Source organism: Anser cygnoides, chromosome 8 (assembly GCF_040182565.1).
Source record: "Anser cygnoides isolate HZ-2024a breed goose chromosome 8, Taihu_goose_T2T_genome, whole genome shotgun sequence".
Lineage (NCBI taxonomy): Eukaryota > Metazoa > Chordata > Aves > Anseriformes > Anatidae > Anser > Anser cygnoides.
This window is the reverse complement of record NC_089880.1, coordinates 19,090,130-19,114,081: the sequence shown is the minus strand read 5'-3', so window position 1 is coordinate 19,114,081 and position 23,952 is coordinate 19,090,130. Positions and strand designations below refer to the sequence as shown.

The following is a 23,952-nucleotide window of genomic DNA, read 5'->3' as shown; positions in this document are numbered from 1 at the left end:
CACATTGCTTTCAATATTTCAGGGTACTGTTTAAAATATCAGTGTTTTTCGTGCCAACAGCAACTTGAACCCATAGAGTACCTAGATAAGACCATCTCTGGAGGATTTGGGGTTTGCTTTTTAAAATCTAGAATGTAGTTAGAAGTATTTCTGATCCTTTTTCTTTACTTTTGCATATTTTTGTCCATGCAAAATTAAGTGGGCTTAATTTTAAGTGGTTTTTTTTCCAAGAATGAAATTCAAAATTTTTAGGCATTTCTAAATCTTTGTACCTTGTAAGAATGACATTACTTAAGGATACTTTTGCTTAAGTAGATGAAGAATATTTTCAAACATAACAAAATATTTTGATAGAATAATATAGCTGAAATGATAAGGTAGCAAATATTTACAAATCCACTTTTGATTATAACTGCTATAAAATAAGTCTGTAATTCCCAAATGTAAATCATAGAATCACAGGGGTTGGAAGGGACCTTAAAGATCATCTGGTTCCAATCCCCTGCCCTGGACAGGGACACCTCACACCAGACCAGGTTGCCCAAAGCCTCATCCAGCCTGGCCTTGAACATTTCCAGAGATGTGGCATTCACTGCTTCTCTGGGCAACCTGTTCCAGTCCCTCTCCACCCTCACAGGAAATAATTTCTTTCAAATGTCTAATCTAAATCTACCCTCTTTTCAGTTAAAAATTATTACCCCTTGTCCTATCACTACACTCCCAGATAAGAGTCCCTCCCCAGCTTTCTTGTAGGCCCCCTTTAGGTACTGCCAGGCTGCTACAAGGTCTCCCCAGAGCCTTCTCTTCTCCAGGATGAACAACCCCAACTCCCTCAGCCTGTCTTCATAGGAGAGGTGCTCCAGCCTCTGATAATCTCTGTGTCCCACCTCTGGACATCCTCCAATACGTCTATGTCCTTGCTAGGGACCCCAGAGCCCAATGCGTTACTCCAGGTTGGGTCTCATCAGATGGCTCATTCTAAACTTAGTTTCCATGTCTTTAGTATATTTGGATCTTACCAGCCTCCAAAAATGGCAATACACGCCTTTTTTGCTTGCCCAAAGGATTGAAAAACTAATACTTTAGCATGCACAAATTATTTCTTCTTAGTAAGTTATAGTTTATCAATTTCAATTTTATTCTAGCAGTAATATATAGTATATTATTCTTAGTTGCAAAAATAATTATGAACAGAGTTCCATTCACAATACAGTGCTAAATTATGAGTAGTTCTTATCAATTTTGTAAGTAATTTTATTCACATTATTTTAAGAAACATGACCCAAGCTCTATCACCCAACATAATTGATCTGCATATCAAGATCACTTCTGTAGTACAGCTTTCTCAATGAAAAAGTAAGTATGGTTTCTTACTAATGTTAATTTAAGTGAGCAGCCCATTTTTAATGTCATACGGTAAGAGACTGGTTTTAATCTTTCAGTAATTTGTATTTGATATAGAGTTAATGTGAGTAGAAAAATCTATATTAAGTCTGTCTCATTAAACTCTCGGAATACATCTTGATGATGAAAGGGTACTTTTTGAACTTGAGAAAGCTAATGTGATAAAAAATACCTTTAACATGTTGTGGTGAAGACACAATCTTAATGTCTTCCCAATTCTATTAGCTGACTTTAAAGATGGAAAACCATGTTAAGGAGTATTTTGCAAGATGTCAGCACACAATTTTAAAAGGGTTCTTTTTCATCATTTAGACAAAGCCTCACAGGCAAAACAGACAATGTGTGTTCTACCGGCTAAAAATGATGATTAGAGATCGTAAATACTATGAAGCACATTAATTAGCATTACAAAAGGATTTCTCACAGTCAAAACTCAACACAGTGGAGAAAGGCTGCAAGTGTGGGTTAGAAGTGCCAATTTGTTTTGCCCTCTCTCCAGATGAATTATTTGGGTGATGAAATATATGGGTCAGCCACCAAAGGACGAATTGAAACACACTGGCATGAACACTCAATACAATACTGAATTAGGCTGGATATAGATCCAGCAAACACCGCCTGGGGGTAACTGGATGTGTGGTCCACCATGGAATGACAGAAGCAATGTCTGGGTTATGAAGGAGATATCAAAGAATATGACAGTCTGGTCACAACAAGAAAAAAATATAAAAGGTATATTCCAGAAATATACCGGTAAAGTGTTAAAGCACACAAAACACTGTTAAAGCACACAGATTCTAAACAGTTAAAAATCTTTATTTGCTATGATTTTTTTTTCTATTAATTACTTAGTTGGACCACATAAATCTAAATGTTTGCCTGCCTCAGGGACAGGCTTCAAAATGAAAGTAGGTTTACCCTCACTTAAAAAAATAAAAAAAGGCTTCTGACACTGTTATTGCAACAGCAAGTCAGTAAATCTTAAGGAAGACAAGGAACTGCCTATAGATTTTAAATTGTTAACTCTGGAAGTAGAGCTCTGCAGCAGTGGTACGGTTTATTTGAATCAGGTACAGTAGGCTGCAAAGTAATTACGTCTTCAATGAAGAGCCATACAAAATCTTATTAATGTTTTAATCTGATACAATGCATTTATCCTAGGAGTATACACTGTTTTTCAAGTACTGATGTGTTTTTGTCACTAAAAATTTTGAAGGTAGGCAGATCATTATTCCAGAACCAGCAGTCCCCAAACAAACCACAGAAACTTTTTAAGTGGTTCATGCTAAAGTAATAACTTTCTACCTTTAAAACAGAAACAAACAAAAAAACTGCCTAGGAGAGAGGGTTTCTAAGCCACAAAAGCTCTACCTAAGATTCCATTTTCATAAACGTACTATCTGTATAGCTGCACCAGAAACACTGGAAGATCACAGCTAGCACTCACTGTAAGACATGTAGAGATCTTACATTCCTGAGTTTCTGTTAAAATAGAATCAACTGTGTACAGTACATCAGGATTTTTGACATTGTAAAAATTATTAATGCATTTATAAAGCTTTAGAGAAATAGAACACTTTTTGAATGTAACTGCTTTGCTAACTCACCCCCGAAGAATTCATAGTTCCCAGGCTGGATGTCTGAGAGACTCTGGATGAAGATGGGCTGCAATTTAAAGAACGAGACCTATTCACTGAGGATGCACGCTGGATTTGCAGAGATGCTTTGGCCGAGAAGGGACGTTGCTCATGTGACTGCATATTCGATATTGAACGAGGGCAGCTTACAGAACGCCTTATTGGACCTGCAGATGATGTGGAGGGTGAATATGATGGAGATCTTATATTTTTAATTGAAGGTTTCCAGTTCATTCTACCTGCAGACAAATTAAAGGAATGATGTAATTACTTATTAGTCTTTTTACACCCATTTTTCAGTCTGTGTAACTAACAACACATATGACTATCACATTTACTTCCGTTGTACAATAACTTACATTGACTAACAATTTTATATGCAGTAGTCATTCATGTCAGATCCTCTAATAACACATACGTTATATACTCTGTAAGAACATTTATTTCTCCCTCATAGTCAGCTTTAATCAGGTAGACTCCAATCCACGCACCAGATTTGAGACAGAGTACATATTCCCTATGGGTCAAAAAGCATGTGGCTACTATATTAGTCTTCTTGACTAGAAGAATATGGAAGAAAGAGAAAATGTAGTTGAAGGAACACATATTTGTAGACCTGGTCTAACTCATCTGCTCCTGCACAGCTGTAAGATTTTTTTTTTTAATTCAGCCTCCTACTAAATAAAGGACGCTCCTATGAAAAATAAAACTTTAGAAGTATTTGTGTAATTAAATGATGAAATTCTATGAGACGATACACCTCTAAAAAAAAAAAGAGCATATTATATCTACCATGTTCAACAGAACACAGTCACACTAACACTCTGCAGTAAGCAAGAAAACATCTCATCAGAAACATATATATACAGATGTATTTCTGTATCCCTTCTATATTCCAGCAAATTCAAGCTTAATGAAACTTTATTTGACAAGGAAAAAATAACAATCTTATAAAAAAAAATCTAAGAGTAAATTCACAACATTTTCAACTGTAATCCAGATGTATTTTTTCCCACTGACATTCTTGTCAAAAATATTCATTTTTTTTCCTTTTTTGTTTTTTTAATTATTTTAGAAAAGATTTTAACGAAGATTAAATGAACAAACCACTGTTTAACTCTGAGTTATGACTGTTGATATATTCTGAAATACTCAAGCATTCTATATAATTCACCATGTAAGACCTGACTTAGAAATGGGGTAACTTAACTTACCTGATCGTTCCAAGGATTTATATTTATTTTCTTCAAGATCATATGATACTTTTTTCTCTTTTTTTTCATTATGATCTTCCTTTTCAGTTTCTTCTCCAGACTCTGACGTACTACTACCACTATCACAGCTGCTATCACTATTGTAGTTCTTAAGTTTTCTTAAGGGCTGTGCACTTTCTGGCATAGAATACAAGGGCTAAAGCAAAATAAATAAATGCAAAAAATTAAATTCCTTTCTAATCCCAGAAGAACACTTTACTATCACACTATGTCTCTGATTCACGGAGGTTCATTTGTAAATATTTAGACTGTCCCAAATTTTTAAGCACCTTATTAAACTAATAACACAATAATTCCAAACTTTCTCATACAAGTATCAGCATAATATAGTAAGGTGAAAATGTTAGTTTATTTCAAGTAGGATTTACACTACCTGATATATATTATAGTTTAAAACAGTGAATCAAATTTTACAGAACACTATTTGCAATCAGTTACAATCCCTAACTGATATTCGCAATAACTGAAGCTGTGCTGTAACAGTGATCGCTGTGAAGTAGTCATCAGGGAACTTCGTCTGGTACACTTCTGAAAGAGAAAGTGATTAATCCACATCCTGTAGAAGGCAGAATCTGGAGGGATATAGCAAGCGATGACAGGCGTCTTTGATACCCCATATGTACATGGGATTCAGTCTCATTAGGTAATTAATCTCATGCTATTACCGAGAGTAATGTAAGATAAAAAGCAAAAAGTAGGAGACAGAGAAACTGATGCAAGAACAGAAATGACATTTTTTTTTTCTTACATCAGCAATGAGACAGACAAGTAAAATACAGTGTCCACCGTTATATCTATCAACCTAAGAGGTCTCATATGGTAACTTTTTTTTCCTAAGTTTTCATTCCAGTAATTGTCAGCTGTAAGAAGCTACGGTAATGGCTTCATCTTCCTAGTTGTCTAATGAAAAGCAATTAAATCTCCCATTAAAAAAAATACTGTAATTTCTGAACATATTTTGGATCAGTATGAAATAGAAGAAACTCTGAAGATGAATTTAAATTGCCTCATTATTTTAATATAATATAATGCACAAAGATTTACTGTGAAGGGCGATATTTTACAAATAAACATATGCTACCTAAACTTCTACTCCAGGCAAAGAAGGAAAGAGATTTCTCCCACTAACTTAACAGTGATAGTATGGTTATGCAAGCACAAGATGTCAAACTGGATAAGGACGAGTTAAAGAAGTATATTCCACTGTGGAGAGCCCTGGCAATTGTTCAAATTACAAAAATAGTATTTTGATGTCTATCTACCTGCCAAAAGGACAAATTAAGGTGCCTCAACACTTACTGCTTTCTCAAAACTAGGTATCCCAATCCTGAAATGGTATATATCATGGAGAAATAATATATTGATTAGACATTCTGGATGAGTTATACATGAAATAATGAATATTTTCAATTAAAAATCACAGGGGTTTTAAAGTAGATATTATTTCCTCTTATCATATGCATGTTTCTAACACTATTTACAATAAAAAATAAGAACAGACTGACCAAGACTTTGCATCAATTAACCAAGAAGAATAAAAAGAAAAGTCAAAGAAATTACAGAAAGCAATGATGACAAATAATAGCCAGATCTGGGTTTAAACTGACCACTTAAAAGTTTAATATTAAATTGCTTAGCAATTCTAATCACCTTGATTTTCCCCTTATGCTAACCTCGTTTTTGTTTGATTAGACTCATCTGATTTTATATAAGAAGAATAAAATAAAAGTAATTACTCATTTCCTCTAAAATACCTATGTTATTTTATTTCCTTACTTCTTTTTCCTACACAAAGAACCAGTGCAATGTAATAAACGTGGGAGAGTAAACCTTACAGTGTGCAAGTATAAGGTGCCCTCTAGAGGCTACAAATAAACCAGACATTTCCAGAAATAATTTCTGTTTAAGTAGAATTCAGTAATATTTTACTTGCAGACAAAAATTGCCTCCAAGCAAATATGGAATTGTTTTTACGTGCAAAATTTATTTACACAAACACACGCCCTCTACCCCTCAAATATATGTATGTGTATGGACGAGGATCAAGAGGAAAACGCTTTTCTCTCTTCCTATTTTTCCAGCTACTCTGCACAGAGTCCTAAGTGTTAATTCTTCCAAGGAAGAGAGTGTGCCACGGCAAAGCATCTGACTTCCTAAACAGTAGCCTCTGTCAGTGGGCCAGCATGTTATGACCTTCCCAAACAACCTTTCATTTAACAGGACTTGAGGTGAAATATACTGGTTTGTTTTGTCTACCAGATCTTGCATGTGTTACTTTTTGGATACCCTAATGGATCTTTATTTGTAGTATTTCATGCTTACAAAAGATTAGTTTTACTTCTAGATTACTCTTTTACCTGATAGATTGACAGGCAATAGTAAATTCTACTGCCTACCTCACCAGATTTATATAGAGACAGATACTAGACACCATGTATATCATAGTAGACCTTTACAAAGAGGTAGCCAATCAAATGCATATTATTACCTATATTCACCTTACTCCTTACAGGAAAGAGGTGATACTCTTTTGGTGCAAGATACAAGGACCATCTGAAACAGACATCCGTATTTCGAAGGGAGTGCAACTAGGGAAGTCCCCAGTCACATGCCTTCACTGTGTGTATGGCTTAAAGGATTGAGAAGTATACCAGGACCCTAAAAAAAAGATGCAGGAATGCATATCCTGTACAGCATGGAGTCTGCACACTGCAAAGAAAAGAAATAACCTCCTTCAATAAGCTAGTTTCATTTCCCTCTCATTTGATCTCATAAATTTTTAAGGCAAAAAGTGGGAATTCTGCAATATGCAGAATTTTTTCTCTCTCCCATTAATGCAAACAATGTTGATCTGATGGAACAGCTTCTAAGCTACAGAATCTATTTGTCTACTATAAAAGAAGACCACATCATATAATCTCCGCCAGAAATTGAGACTTCAACTTAAAACTAATTAAAAGAAGTTTTTCAGTTTGAGTTCAGTACTCTATTAAATGTTTATGGCCTCCAGCTTGGAAATGGCTTCTGTGCAACCAGTGTAGAGCTTATTATAGATCATCTATGCGTGCATACAGTCAACCAGATAGATGCTCTTTGAGGGCTGTTGGGAAAAGACAGGCTTCTGGAAAAAGGAAAAATGTGACTGGGATGTTAAACTTGAATTAAGTGACCCCATTTTAAAGAACTGAAAACCAAGCCTCAAGGAAAACAATCCCTGAAGAATGTGGGTTGAGTGTGTTGCCAGGGTGGACCGGATGGGATTTTGTTTTTTCCATTTTTTGTGGTTTTTGTTTGTTTGTTTTGTTTTGTCATATTTAAATGAGTCCACAACTGTTAAAGCACTGGCTCACAAAACTCAAGAATGGATATACCAATTATCTTTCCAGTATGCACACCTGTATAAAGATGTAGCTCCACGGATTCTTGCACACATATTTAGTAGCCCTGCAAGCCTGGGACAATTGTCAGCATTCATTTTGTAAGGAAATTCACCTGTTCCAAGATTTGTATACCATGTTCTCAGAAACGAAAAATGCTGTAAAAAAAATGTACGTGCATACTTAAACAAATCTATCAGAGGTCAGGAACTTAAAAGCAGGCTCCTCTAAGCAGACTTGACCTAAAATGTTTGCAGGATATAGTAAACATACCTCTTTTAGCCAAGCCCAAACTATTCATCTTCACCGTCTTGCAGAGAGGCACAGTGTATTTAAGGCAAAGACTCGCATGAACAATGTGCACAAGCAGAAAGTATTAGGCTAAAAATAATGTACATTCACTTTAAAATCAAATTTTGGATATGAAACAGGCTCCAAGATATATCGTATGACCTTTTTAGCTAGTAAGCAACCTGCAGATACATCATAATCATAATTAATCCTTTGAGCTTCCAAAGTGCCTTTTATCCCATGATCTCAAAATTCCTTAGTAGCACTAATCGATTAAAGATCAAAGCATTCTTCTGAGATAATCTATGGATATAAAAGATCATTTCACACACTGAAATGAAGCAGTCTCTTGTAGAACAGCTGTTGCCATGCAGACCAATTCCTCAGAACAGCTTAGAGAGGAAAAGAATCCCATATCCAGTTAAAATTTTAATGGGATTTAGCTGGACAAAAGGTAATTATGCTTCTCTTCATAATTAAAAAACAAAAAACAAGCTAATAGCAATATGAGAAACAAAACTTCCACCAGAATCAGCTAACTAAACTGCTCATTTAAAATTCTCAGACTACCTCTTTTTGGAGTAGAATTTAAAAAATATGGTGTCTGAAAGTAAAATACCTTAGGTCCTCGCTGCCTGGTACATTTGCCCATTAGTTTTTCATCATCTATTTCACATTGCTCCAGAAGATCCAGGATGTCCTCCTCCTAGCAACAGGAATTTCAATATGATTAATTCAAAGCAAGGCATTATCCTATTCATCCGAAGTTCAAGAGCCAACTGGTAGGAATTTGAAATTACTTTTATTATTAATTCCTAAAATAAGCCTATGAATGCCTCCAAAGGAGGATATAACAGTATTTCTTCTGATGCATGCATCTCTCTTTGCAATCATCACAAAATCAAAAGGTAAAATCAAGTCCTAACATTTATTAAAGTCTGAAGAAAGGGCTGAACAAAAGATTCCTGCAAAACTGCCGAATGATGCCAATTACAAAGATGGGAAATTATTTCTTAGATTTCAAATTAAATCACGTTATTGGGTTATTTTAAATATAGCAGTTCTCCTGCTTTCTATCTCTGACTGCGTAAATACGCAATCAGGCAGAATTTTTGGATTCCTTAAACTAGCGGAGCTGGTTTTAAGATATCGCTCATTCCAATCTGTACAAGTCGATGAATAGGCTGGGGACATTACTGGAGGAAGAAGGAGGCAATTACCAGCTCATAAGCAGTTTCTGCCAACCTCTGGTTTGGCCAGGGGTAAGGCTGAGGATCAGGGAAATTGAAAAGCAGCTTAAAGCCAGCTAGCCTGTCTCCACCCTGGGTCCACTGCAGTTCATCCAGATTCAAGGATCTGGCCCACAAGCTGCACAAAGAATAATAATAAAATGATGGAAACATTATCAAATGCTATTTATTAGCCATCACACATGATTATCGTGAAACTAATATGCAAGGTCATAAATTCCAAGATAAATAACTTTAAGCCAATTTCTGTGCTTCAGTACCTTCATTCTTGTTAAGGGGTTATTCATTTCCCGCTGAAGTGAAGCTGCTCTCCCAGCAAGAAATGTCTGGAAAGCAGTGGCTAACAAGCTCTCATACTTTTCAAGTAATGTTTTATCATCAGGAGGGTAAATTCGCCTGTTGGGGAAAAAAAATGAAATTAAGTGGAAGATAGAAGCTGAGTTCCTTATCAAATAGGAACAAAAGTAATGCAGCTAATTCAGAGCCTTCTGTAATGCATATTACATAATAATTATAGATTGAATACATATCATATCATGAAACATTCACTCTGAACAATGCTCTCTAAACCTAGACTTAACTCAGTGAACACATACATGGTTTAAACGAACAATTAGCCAAAAAGAAATGCAATTAGGTCATTCCTGAGATGTACGCAAACATGGCTTTGCAATACTCTGAAATTTCAGGGGAGTCTGAACAGTACATCCAGGTGTAAAAGATTCACGAACTATTAACAAAATATTGCTTGTAAAATTCAGTGCCACAGAATAATTTTTATTAGCAGTGAAAGGACACAAAACAGTGAAAATCTGAAAAATTGCTTTGAGTAAATGGACATGACATACATTAAAGATTGAATATGTACTGCACTTGAATGTTAAATCTTCAGCAACAAAAAAGGAGGAAATACATGTTGTAAGAATTTATTTATTTTTTCCTGGTACGTGCACATACAGGGTGACTCTGATTTTCCATTACAGCAGCTATGCTATTATTCTCCAGAATCACAGGGAAGAAGATTATGACCATCTAAGAAACAGGACTCAGTGATTTATTCATGCTCATCAAGTAACAATGGGCTTTGAAGAAAACCGCTCCAATCTATGCGATGAATGCCTGAAACAGTCAGAAATGGTGGAGATGGGAGACTAATTTCTAACTTATTGTAATAAGTTAATTCTGCCTGCACTGTGTAAAACATAGGTACCATTTATATATTAATTGACATTGTGACTTGTACGTTTGGTTTGTTGTTTGTTTTTGTGGTTTTTTGTGAACTTTTTACAAGGCTCTCTCTCCTTTTCCTTTTCAGTCTTTTCTTTCTTGAAAAGGTATCTTTCATTATGATTTTGTCGCAATAGAAGAAGGTTGAACATGATCCTATTCAATTTATAGCAGTTCTGCAACAACCTGAAGGTGGTTCCAGTTCACATACATATACAAACTCTAATCTAGTTGCAGTCAACACTGTTTAATGGTGTTGATTCTACTGCTGAAAAAGTACTGTAGAACAATTACTTTAAAGAAAGGATATTCAAATATATGTAGAAATAGACTACAGCTAAAGGCTATTTCAAAGACATATACACGTTTTTCAGTTCCTCATAAATTTACAACTGCTTGAAAGCATTTGAAAGCATCCTATTCTGAACACCACAGGATCCTAATGAAATCAATGGACTAGCTGTACTTGCAGACAGACACTTGTCTAAGCTACTTGATGAATCGACATCCACAGGCATAGTGCCTACATCAAAACCTACTGAGGCTGATGGAAAAAAACTGTTCATAGGATTGGGATTCAAAAGCTGTGTAGACATAAAGGTTTCTCTGGAAGTGCTTCGCAGGAAGCACTAATCCAAACAGCAATACTAGGACCCAAAATTTCCATGATTCTATGGCAGTACCTGAGACAACCTAGTCCTGCTCTGCAGAAGGACATCATAAGGAGAAAATACTGCTGAATGCTTAGATGAAATCTGTATCTCTAGCCAAAATTCCTTTACTTCACAGGCTCTGCTTATTCTTCAGCCTTTTTGCAAACATGTGGTATTAAGAAAACACACAGCTGTTCTGCCTATTTACATCTGCACATTTCTCATGAAATGACACTTTTTACAGAGAAAAAAATAAACATGTTTGCATTTTATTGATTTAGATCGACCAAAAGGCTAAATAAAGAGAACATTTGGCTCACATTCATTCCGCAACTGAATTAGCAACCTGAAATAGGGTCAGTTAAAAAGTTAGACTTTAAAGTGATAGAAAAACCGAGACATATTTAAGCATCATGTTTCTCTTTCTTCAAGTCCAACTAATATGAAAATAACTGCTCCATTGTGTTGTTTTTGATATACTAGTTCAGCTCTATATATGTCAAGAAAGAATGTAATTAAAACTGGGAATGTTACAAACAAACAGTCTCTGTTAGCAAAATGTTAATTCATCAAAAAAGGAAAAAAAAAAAAACAAATCTGTGTGTTTAAAAAAGGAGTTTACTGGGAAGTACAGAACATCTGCTCAAAAAGCAGAGAAGAAGAACAGCAGCAAAGACATTCTGACTAATTCAGAATGAAAGATAGAAACCCAGACCTCCTACATCCTGGATGAATGTTGTAAAGATTGGGTCAATGTTCCCAACATCTCTTCTCAGCAGTACCCTGGCACCCCTTCACCAAATATCCATTGGCCTCGCTTTCACTTCTCATTGAAGCTAATGTCAAGAAATAAAGTAAAAACATCAAAAAAAATATTGTTTTCTGGCCAATGCCATTTATAACCAACAAGTTAAAACAACCTTTTGAACATATTTTACCACAAAAACTGAAGATATTTAATTTTAAGTCTACTGAGATCCAAAATCAAAGTGTAGAAATATGAATATAGTATTTCAAATGCCATTACCAAATGTAAGGTTTCTGAAGCATCACAGAGAACATTCAGATTTGATTTTTCATTCTCTGTACAATAATGCAGGAATATTAACACCACAGTATTGTCCTCCACCCCAGAGAAACGAATTGTCATACGTGATTATAGAACTGAACGTGAACAATCATATCTTTCAAGCAAATCTCTTGCACAAACACTAGAGTGATTGATGCCATTTAAATTCTTAAGTGCATACAAAAAATTGGAATCAGAAAAAGTGCTATCTGAAAGAAATCATACTGCCTGGTTTACATTATACGTTTTCTATAAATGCCTACTCATTTTTGTCATACATGTATCATGTACCACAAATACTTGTTTCCAACATTCCTAATCAAAGCACTGAATTCTTCCCACCAATACAGTCAATACAGTTACCTGTAGTTCCCCATGTGCCTATTTTCATGCTCTTCTTTGGAAATCTGTTTACGGACTTGTGCAAGTCTTTCCTTCTACAAATCAAGAAAGTAAGACAATTAAAACAAAGAGAGCATAAGCCATGGGCGAGAAATAGCGCTTTTTCATCCTACCAGTTCTTCTTTTCTCCTTTCCAGTGTGTGGCGCTGCTTTTCCCAATCCGAGGAACCTGGCAACAGTTTTTTCATTGAGCCTTGACCATACAGTCTTTTTTGAGCTTCAGCTTTCTGTTGGGCTAAGTTTCTCCTTTTATCACTTGTCCTGAAACACAAATATATCATAAGGCATGTCAATCCAAAGAGATGTATTCCTCAGTAAAAATTAGGAAAAGATTTCTTTATGCTGCTGAATATGTTAAAGACCTTTTATAATGAAATATATTGCAAAATATATCTAGCACATTCGTTCCCATAGGCCCTCACGTAATGCAGGTTTTGATAGCTACATAACAGTAAGAGGAGTTCAGACATCAATTTTCAGAACTCAAATTGGTGCGTCAAGATCTACTGTATTAAGCATCTTAAACTGACACAATGCAACTGAGATGTACTTTCATCTGAAGTAAATCATTTGTAACCTTCAGCCAGTCATGTGGTTTACAATATACAAATTAGTAGTCAAATGCTCACTAAGATATTTTTTTTTTAGTATTAACTTTTATGGCTACAATATCTTCACACCTTAAGTTGTACTATAATCATTCTGTACTATAATTTAATGTACAAATATGGTTGCAGCTATCTTCCTGAAGTTTAGATTTTCTCCAGCATATCCCAACTACCAGGCTTTCTTATAGAGCAGTATAGCTTTTGATTGTGTATTAAACTATTGCCAGAGCAAATTTCCTACAACTGCACTCACATTCTCACTTAGAGACCTGTTTGAGAAACCATTTAAAAGGCATGAAAATGACTATTATCACTTCATTTTTGGCAAGCACAAACAAGAATAAAAATTAAATTTGGATTAATTTCAATAGCAAAACTGACAGCAATGGAAGCATTTACTTTTTTTAAATATGAAGATGGAAATAAAATGTTTTCATGTTCTACTAGTCCAATGCAAAGAATAAATAAGTTCACGCACCAAACCAAACAACACATTTAAAGCCAGAAGGAGAGCCAGACTGAAAAAAAGAGGACAAGTTTACCGTATGTTGAGGAGCTTTAATGCATTTAGAAGAACACCCTTTTTTACATCATAGTCTATTTTTTGATCAGTTCCAAAGCTTGGAGCACGATTAATCTGAAAAAAATGAGATGCATAATACTCAGGAATGTTCAGCTTCAATGGACATGCATCTATTAGAATGGTTTCTCCAAATGGTTACTTCACACATAGCAAAGAGTAAGATGATACATGTTGAGAAGCTCATTTTGGTTTGTATTTTTTAAATAATTAGAGCATTAAACATCACAGATACTAAGGAGTGAGGAGATGTACCTTTCAGCCACCAACTTATCCAGTCACAATGAACATGATTCAAGTACTGGCACTGTAAATTCAGCCTGATGCATTTTTGGTTGCTGAGGCAAGAAATTTACCAGGAAAATGCTGCTAAACACATTATAGCCATCTATTTGCCATACTGTAGGAGTCCAGTACAGGAAGAGTTAAACTCTTTCTTAGTTCCCAGTCTGACATCAATTTTGAATACAGTTCTTCTCTGAAAAGTGGCTTGTAAGAACAGAAAGTTCTAATTCAAGGTTTTCTCAAGTACATTTAAATAACTATTCTGATATGCTTTAAAGCAAAACCTTGAGATCTAACTTATTAAATCAGTACATAGTAAGAAAACATAAAACAAATAACTGTATCAGTAACAAAAACTTATAACCTAAGTATAGGACAAGATTATGTTACTATAAACACAGAGAAACAAGGTAAATGAATCTGGGAATCAATGAGACTAAATCACACACTTAACAGCCTCCACCAACTATTATCTAACCACAGCCAAGCTTTGCAGCACCTGCAGGAAAACAGCTTACAGGAAAGCTTTGATAGAGGATGAAGTAAATGCATCAACTTCTCCAGGAACGCCCTCCAGCCTTGTGTAAAAATTTATACATGAGCAATGAGTGCTAATAAGAGGCAGAAATCATGCTGACTGTGAATGAGCAATGCTGGTTAGGAAGGGACAGACATTAAAGAGCTTCAGAAGTGAAAACTAATGCCTTGTACCTCATGCAAATAAAAAGTGGGATCCAGTGTACAGCTTTATGTTTCAGTCCAACAAATACTTGAATACATAAAAAGCTCGCTGAACTGAAAACAGAGATGTAAAATCAAGCCCCAGCTCCTTATTTAGGAGACATGTTAGATATTGAACAATATGATATTCTGTATCGAACTTTTGACTCCATAGTAACATACAGCAAATGATAAAATTGTACTTTGAAATACTAGTTTTGCACACATTAAAAACAGCTGAGCAGACAGAAATTTGTAGTTAATATAGTTTAACATAGTTATTAAAAATTCCAAACATTTGGTGAATTAATTTCCAATCTTTTATTAGAGTCAATATACTGAATCCTTAAATCTGGTGAGAATACAGTTAGATATGAGGACTTGTTTGAAACATGTAAATGTTATATTAGTCCAATACTGAATGCACAGAATTCCCAGCTACACTCACATCCTTACACAACCCTGAAGTTTCCAATTTAGAAGCATACAAAAATGCACCGTTGTATTTAAATTTATTTTAGGTACTTCCTAGACTGACAACAATTTAAGTACAATATTGGGCGTAAATTCTGCATTAGTAAAAACGTTATGAATATATATTACTTATGTGAGTACCAGTAGAAATTAGCACTCTGAAAAGCGTAAAATTATTTACAGTTTCTCTCCTACAGGGTGAATTTTGCCAAAAATCTACTTCTGGCACTTATGAACAAACAAAACCATACTGACTATGTTTATTAAGCAAAAAATTAAGGTAGGGGTAGAAAAGATGTAAGAAAGCATTTGAAATGCTGTTATTTCAGTAGGTATAGAATTAAATTATCAACGCGGTTTTAATTCCTCCAATTGAAATCTTCAACTTTTGATTCATAATTAGAATTTCAATGAATACAGCACATACAATTAATCAAACTACTTGTGAGCATGGCAGTTGTAGAGCTCACTGTGTTTCATAATTACACACTTGTCAGTAAAGGACTTCATATCTGTAATACTTAAATAAAGCAGTGTAAGTTGAAGCATGTAAGGCTCCCATCCTCACCTACATTTGCAAAAGATTCTGATTTTACAAAACTGAAACTCTGTAAATAATTAAGATAATACTTCACCATATTCTTTCACCAATATGTGGGAAAAATTTCAGCCTGGCATTTTACCCCTTTATGGAAACAGTCAAAGAACACATTCTCACCTCCCTCTTCTGCAGCCTATTAGTATAAAGTTGAAATATTCAACTATCGAGAAGACCATACAAATATAAAGACATGACATAACATAAAAGACTTCATAAACCTAAAACCAATTGAATAAAATACTACATCCTTTAACAAACAGGGATTTAGTCTTCATTCAACCTGTAAGACGACATGAATGTTTTGGAAAGGATCTCATTCTTTAATAAAGTGACTATAACAATAGAATTTAAAAAGAAACATGAAACCTGTAAGCCATAAAGTTGCTATTACACAGAATGCTGCTAATGGCCATCATTGAGCAGATCCTTGATCAAAGATGATTGTGAAGTTCATTCTAATCTCTTGTTTATAAACCTCGCAAGTTGTGGGAGTACTAGCCACCTTTTTCTTAGCTTAAGCAGAAGACTGTTTTTGCATGGCAGTTTAATACAAATCTAACCTGTCCTACCCTACCCACTTCATTGTCTTGACACTAGCACCTAGGTCCACAGTGAGTGAGGAAGCTGATCCCAATGATCCATATGTAGATTACCCTCTCCAAAAGTTATTTTTCATTGGTCCTCGATCATCTCAGGAAGGAATCATATAAGTACCACTGCCATCACAAGGAAGGGGGCAGGGAACATGCATTCAACAAAGGAGAGGAGAAGGGCAGAGATCTTGCAGCTAGCACATCCATCAGTTTAAGCACCACAGAACTATCCTCTACAGGTGCAGTTTCACATTTTACCTAACGTGGTGTGACTGCAGGCTGCCACAAAGGACTGCTGCTGCCCCCCTCTTCATCCTGCCTTCACATTGCATCCCCATTCCTTGCACCAAACCAAGTGTTGTGAAGTCCCTGGGTAAGGAAATTCTGCAGGCTTATTTAGTGTAAAAATATGGTTTCTTTGGATGGTGAATTAGGTTTTCATCCAAACAACTTTAAAAGTTCATCTGATAGCCATGACTACCACATAGATGCAGGCTGTTAGACAAGCGCTTTGGACAACTGCCCGCTGTAATGCCATATTGTTAAATCTTTTTCATTCTTGATTCATCTGAAAGGAGGAAAGAGTAGAAGTTATCACTGAAGGCAAATCTTCAGCCAGCTGAAGTCATGCACACTTAGTAGATTCCCTGCCAATGCCTGAGAGTAGAGAGCTCATGTACAAGTGTGAGAGAGAGGAAAAGCCAGCAGACAGCAAGAGACAGAAACCCAAGACTGGCTCTCCAAGGCAACAGAGGGAGAGGTTGCTTGGCGCAAGAGTCACTGAAAGTCAATCTTTTTTTGTTTGTTATAAATAAAATTAAAAAGAAGGAAAGAATTGAAGGAAAGAGCTAGACGAGTAGTCTCACCAATTGTTCTTTGTAATGGTAACCAGTTAGATTCTAAATACTACTAGGCTCTTGGGCCAAGGGGCAACTGAGCTTTTACAACTTTTCTTTTGTATGTACTTATTCATCACTTAATTTGAATGCTGACCTTGCTGAAGGCCACGGGAGGACTGCATTAATGGCACTCTGCGCTCACCTAAATGATGGTTAATGCCCACACACCACTGCTTTATTAACACAGCCTCATTGACTGCCATGGAAGTGCTTTGTGATACGGCTTAGATACAGTTTTTACTGAAGAATACAAGCAAAATCACACACATTTGTATATCACTTGCAAAGTGTAGCACAGTCATTCTGACAGCTGAGTCTGATTGCTTTCAGCCAAATCCAAAAAGAAATTTGAAGCGATATTATGTATATTTTTATGGACACAAATAAGTAGATAACTAGAAATATGTCAGATACTTTGTCCACTGGAAAATGTACTTGACATACTTGGTAATCCTGGGTTCCGCACCAAGTTCCACCACTGACCGTGCAGCTGTTTCCCTTTCTTTGTGTCCTCTACTTAAACTAATATTTACCAGCTATATTTATGAGCAATAGCTGATACAATAAGGCTTTTCAAGCTAAGTATAATTTAATAATTTCCATTTTTCTTAAATTGTTTTATTTTTTTACTTGTTGTCTTCCCAAAATTCTACTCTGGGTCTCCGGTTGCTATTTTTCCCATATGATTCACACTTCTTTTCAATTTTGAAAATATCTCATCACTTTGAAGAATCAAGTTAAACAAAGGTTTATAGCTACAGCTTAATCTATGTTTAGTTTTTACAATACTTGTCAATTTCTTTGCAGATTAAGTGAGATTTCTCCTTTAAAATGACTAAATTGAAAAAAAAAAATGCATCTTTTTCTCAGTACATTAGCTCACTGGCTTCATTTTAGCAAGGCACTTGAGCACAAGGTCAGCTAGGAGCCAGCCCTATGTTCCTCCTAATCTGCTGCCTTCTTTTAGTCAAAATTTTTGCAGTTTTCCTATCCTGTGAAGCCAGCATAGCAAAGAACTTATTTCTGCTCTCTCTACCATACCTGCCAAACAACTGCTGCCCAAGTTCTGGCTCAGCAGTACCTTTCTGAACCCACTAAATGCATGAGAGAACATCACCTGACTCCAGAGTTCATGCTGTGCAAGTACGGAGAGGACACAAACTGTGCGGCCCAGGCTTCCCCAGGGGCAGGGGTATGTCAGAGAGCCTCAACAGCCCTTACTGCTACGGCAGTTCAAAATCACTGTAATGTGCTCATTTGCGCCTCTCACAGCACACTCAGAGAAGTGGAATCCCCTTGAGTGGCTGTTCTGCAGAGCTGTATCACAGAGAACTAGTTTCAGGGCAATCAGGTATTAAACTGGTAAGATAATAACAGACTCACTGAACACAGTAAAAAAGTAAAAATTCTGCTTGATGTTACAAGCTTAAAGAACAGTGACTAACCTCGCAGCAAAACTCAAGTTCATTTTCCATGCAAATACCTGCAAGGGAATCACAGATGCATACCAAATTTGGGTGCCTGCAACGCCAGTTCAGAGGAGAATGCCTTTTCAGAGGAGAATCTTAAGTTCTCTGTATGAAGAAAAGTTTGAGCTTTTTCCCCTTCATAAGTACCCTGCAGCACATTTACTTTGCATAGTCATCTACATTTATCATTTCATCTGCATTTATCAGAGCATCAACAAGGGATGTATTTCCTATTTCAAGATAGTAACAGAAATCCCAAAAGATCATGCACAAAGTGTCTACAGCTATTTCTCTCTCTTGCATCTTTTTCTTCATTCAAGCAGCCTTTCCAGATCATGCCCTGTTCTCTATTCCTGAGTTTCTCCAGCCATTGCACTGGGCATCTCTGAGGAGAATTTGACTTTGTCTTTCCTTCAAGCCCATTTTAGGGCTGCAGGTGGATCCCACAAAGCCTTCCCTTTCCAGGTTACGAAAACCCAGTTTCCCCCTGCCTCTCCTCATACGGCATGTGCACCAGTCCTCTAAGCACCTTAGCAGCTTTCTGCTGAACTCACTCCAGTTTATCAGTGTTTCTCCATTACTCTGGGGCATAAAGCTGGACAGAGCATTCCGGATGGGGCCTCAACAGGTGCCAGATGGATCAGTCTACATCACTTAGTGTACATTGCTGGCCCGCGTTCAACTCTGAATAGCACTCACACTTTGAGAGATACGGTATGACTGAACCTGTTTTTTATTTTGCTGAAAGTTGGTCATTTTCCACAAACTATGTTGCTGATTGACATGCAAAACTTAATCTCAAAAAAAAAGATTACATTTATGCAGGAAGTTTATGAACTATGGTAGCCCAGAAACAATTCAAGTGCCAATGAAATGCAACGAGACGTATTTCCACATGGCTTTACTCATGGCTCAGTACAAGCAATGCAAATACCATTACTCTATATACTCAGCTTTTTGATATCTGCATGTTATTTTATATAACTTTTATAATAAGAACAAAAAAAAAACTGTCTATACTGAACAAAGTGTCTTGCTCTATCACACGTGATCATTGGTGAGCAGTCTCAAGAAGCCTTGGGGAAAGACGCTATGTTAAGAAAATTGCTTTTACCTAATAAGAAAATGCTGTCCCTTATTTTCATGTGTCTACCCCATGTTTCCAGACAAGAAAAATGGTTGCTGACTAATCTGTAAGACATCAGTGCTCTAAAGTAATCTTCATAACGTACCAGTGGTACCGCCACAATAGGTATTCATAATGACTAGCTTCCAAAGCATTGTATATGTATGTCTTCTAAGAGATGATTATTTAGCATCCAATGACCCGAGAACCAAGGATGTACAAATGACCGGCTTGTGCTAAAAGACACTAGTAGTTTTATCAGGAAGCCACATCTTGATGACTTGACAAAACAGGATTGCATACAGGGCCCCAAAAGTACAAGCAGATGATGACAGCAAAGCCCTTGAAAACCTAGAGACACTGAGATATATGCCAATTGCCGTGGCCAAGTAGCGTTCACTACAGGAATGCAACCTTGTGAACTGGATAAAACTGGGCTTAGGGAAAACAAATAGAATACAGAACACAATCCAGAAAGTGTAAAACAAACCAGTAACAGTAAAACTTGGAGATAATTTGGAATTGCTGGCCAGTGAGTGAACAGCAAGTAAATAGACAGTGTCAGCAAAAGATTAAAACTAACGCTAAGACAAGCTAAGAGCAAAGAAGAAACCTTCACCATCAACGGTGTATTCTTCCTGCTGAAAAACACAGGTCACTGACTACTTGCCATAACAACCTACCCACCTTTTTATGTAGAACTAGACCTCTCTTGTTTCTTGCTGGCCTTTTGGATCTCCAGGGGTACAGGCAGGGTAAGCATAACACAAAAGAAAAGAGTAGACACCAGAAAACTTGCGTATGTGAACTTTAACTACTTCATTAATAGGAATTAGCAATAATTGGAAATTTTAACCTAATAGGTCCAATGACATTTTAACAGGATTGATAGAGTCATGAAAATATTTTGCTAGTAGTTTAATTACAGTAAATAAAAAACGTGGATTTGTATATAAGGTAAGTTTGTCTCAGCCACATAAATCACAAGGGAAGCTTGGTACCCTGCACTTGAGGCTTGGTTGCAATATGGATGCAAAAACAAAAAGCAGGCAGCTTGGTCTTAGTTTAGGAAAAGGGAGAAAATAAGTTATTAAAATCCAAGGATTTCAACTATATAACTTTGCAATTTACATAAAATAATCTAGTTTGGAAAATTTGGTCAAAAGCAGTAAAATTGAATTTTCTGGGAACAGAAGGGAGATCTAGGTAGCTGGTGCTCCTCAGATGGAGGCTGCTGGGACTGTACAGATGCTTGCCAGAGACATTTGGTGCCACAAGATGGCAATCATGCATTTCCCTCAGCTCTCACTTCGGTAGAAGGTTCTGGAAGTTCAGTAGCATCAAGGAGGAGAGCTACGTTGTATAATGTGGAATATAAATAAAAGTCATCTCAGGAAAGCAGAGTTATTATAATGTTGGACAATTTATTTCTTATAATAGTTTATTAAGCTATCTTTATAACAGAAAAGCTACATGAGCTATGGAAATAAGAAACTAGATTTACCATCCTAATCCTGTTTTGGCAATTTTCCCATAACACTGGGAACATTCAGGGCCTTGTGATTAGTACTTGTTACCACTGTTAGAAAGAATGATTCACTCCCTGGAGGGGGTTTTGGCAAGAGGGAAACGGTGGAAAGAGATAAGAGTGGAAAGCTGGAGAAGAAGCCAGAACTGTTTTAGGAAGAAATATACGCATATATACTATTATTATATACAGCGTGTGCATACACACACTAGATGCACATTATTATATCTAGTACACATATATGCACTGTAAGGTTGTTCTATACTACGCTGTATATGGTATATACATTTATACACACACACACACTACATGTTTATACTGAGAGGGCTGCGAAAAGCATGAACAAGCACAGTGAAAATCTGTGGATGAGTGCAGAAACCAATTTAATAAGTTTTAAAGTTTGAAATTTCTGTTAGTTTAAGCTCAACTTCTGGCAAAATACGTTAAAGGATACCTGTATCATCAAAAGCAGAAGAAATAAACTTCTATACTAAAAAATAATAACCAAGTACACAACTCCTCAAGTCCTGAAGTATTCTCCAGCAACCCCAAATACGAAAGCAGCATTTATTACTTTGCCAGATCCCTCCTTCACAAACAAGGAATCTAGAAATAGAGACCCTCCTCTGAGACTACCTTATCATAAATGATAAACTTCAGTCTGTATTTAAACAACCTATATGCAAGCTATGGACAACCTATGGATGATAACCTGGAAGCGTAGAGCTAAATTAAAGGGATTAATAGAGTTTACTTCACAAAAAGAGAAGATATAGATGTAAGTGCAGATGAAGTTCATGTCACAAATTGTTTTTGGCTAGGACATCAAAGCTAGCATGGAGGACAGTGAAGGAATTTATATTTTTCTAATTAAAATTATACCGAACCCCTGAGAGAAATAAGAACAACAAAACAACTGTTGACAGTATTAAAGATCTGAGAACATGGCTGTAATTCAGTAAGTTAATTGCGTACATTTTGCTCATCAGTAGCCAATCATATTCATGATTTATTGTCAATAGACACATTTTTAATACAGTTTGCTTTTTTCCTCCAGCTGTACAGCATCCCAGCCAGTTAACATAATGAAATAAGACAATCTGGAAAAGGTACGTAAATTCCATATGTGTATATATTAATACTAGAGTAATTACAAGAACAAAGTAGACAATCCTCCAACATTGCTGGTTAAAAATGTGGGCAGGCTTAAGCTTCACTATACTATTAACATATCAGAAGAGAAACATTTCTTCCAGCCCATTCATGCCAATTGCTTCACCTATATACTATATTATTTTTCTCTGTGTATGTGGGTGCTTTCAAAAGCCATAGGAAAAGAAAAGAACCCATATTCAAAAACAAAAACAAAAAAATGATTAGGATCACACATTCACTCAAGCTGCCAGAGCTATATACTGAACCATATTCATGAGGGAAGCCCATGTCTTACCCCTTACCCAGTTTCCATTAAAAGATCCTTCAGATACAATGTACCCAGAACAACGGGATTAACATTACATTTCTCATTAAAACTTTCACAAATGTCTAAAATGCAACATTCCTCCAAGAAAACAATTTACCTTACCTGAGTCTCCAAAATCACTGCCAGGCAGTGTTTCCATACGGCTGCTGCAGAAAAGGTACCATCTAGATACTCAATAACAGTACCTCCTGTAACACACAGATTTTCTGTGGAAGTTTTCTTACGTAGATATGGATTCAGCTGGGGCTCGCTTAACTTTACTCTTAAAAGTTTTCATTTGTTTAAAGAGGTTTACCTCTAGGAGCCACGGTTTTAGTTTTCTGTCCAGCAGAATATCAAATCCCAGGACTTCAAAGCAGACACTGTCACTTCCTGGTGCTTGCCCTGGCCTGCACATGCGATAAGCATGAAGAACATGTGGCTCTGCAACTATGAGAGTCTTCACTACTAACTCCTGTAGGGATGTTTTCAGAAAAATTTATCAGCAGAGAAGACACCAGTATATATTGAACTAATGTGTTTCATACTTTCATAGATGCTTTAGTGAAATGATTTTTTAAAGACTTAAAATAGCAAATAAACGTTCAAACTGAGTAACAGATTTTTTCTTATCTATTTACAGATATTTAATAGCTATTGTGTTATTATACATTCCATAGCACATACATTTTTTTAGATACATGATAGCCTAAATACTAAAGGTATACTGGGAACAATGCATCGTATAGCCAAACTTTGCCCATTTCACTTCACAATATTGTTTTCAATAAATATACTAGGAATCATAATTACAGATGATGCCTCAGCTCTGTTAGTCTTTGTCCTATTCCTCACCTGAAGATGCCTGTAACACACCCACTGACTTTAATGGTGCAGGCTCCAATCCACTGATATACACAGCACTGACTGCAGTTTTGTAAATGTTCTCACATAAAATTCGCTTTAAGTGCTAGAAAAGTTTTTGAGAGTTTAAATGGGATTGTTCCTGTGTATGATATTACT

The 23,952-nt window shown here is 36.1% G+C and overlaps 1 protein-coding gene across 8 annotated transcripts in view; it reads right to left on the bottom strand.

Annotated features, from left to right (window-relative positions):
• Positions 1–23,952, bottom strand: part of TTLL7 (tubulin tyrosine ligase like 7) — a 72,131-nt gene that overhangs the window by 17,570 nt on the left and 30,609 nt on the right. For 7 of the 8 annotated variants that reach the window (XR_010833361.1, XR_010833362.1, XM_048059158.2 and 4 more), the window contains 8 exons: positions 23,246–23,404; positions 13,735–13,829; positions 12,698–12,845; positions 12,546–12,619; positions 9,494–9,629; positions 8,603–8,689; positions 4,256–4,451; positions 3,012–3,280 (listed from right to left, as the gene is read on the bottom strand). Coding sequence is in view for 6 of the 8 variants with exons in the window: in XM_048059158.2 (XP_047915115.1) it covers positions 3,012–3,280; positions 4,256–4,451; positions 8,603–8,689; positions 9,494–9,629; positions 12,546–12,619; positions 12,698–12,845; positions 13,735–13,829; positions 23,246–23,404 (1,164 nt within the window). In the remaining 2 variants the exon portion in view is untranslated. The remainder of the gene's footprint in view (positions 1–3,011; positions 3,281–4,255; positions 4,452–8,602; positions 8,690–9,493; positions 9,630–12,545; positions 12,620–12,697; positions 12,846–13,734; positions 13,830–23,245; positions 23,405–23,952) is intronic. The other variant, XM_067001739.1, reaches the window with a different exon arrangement.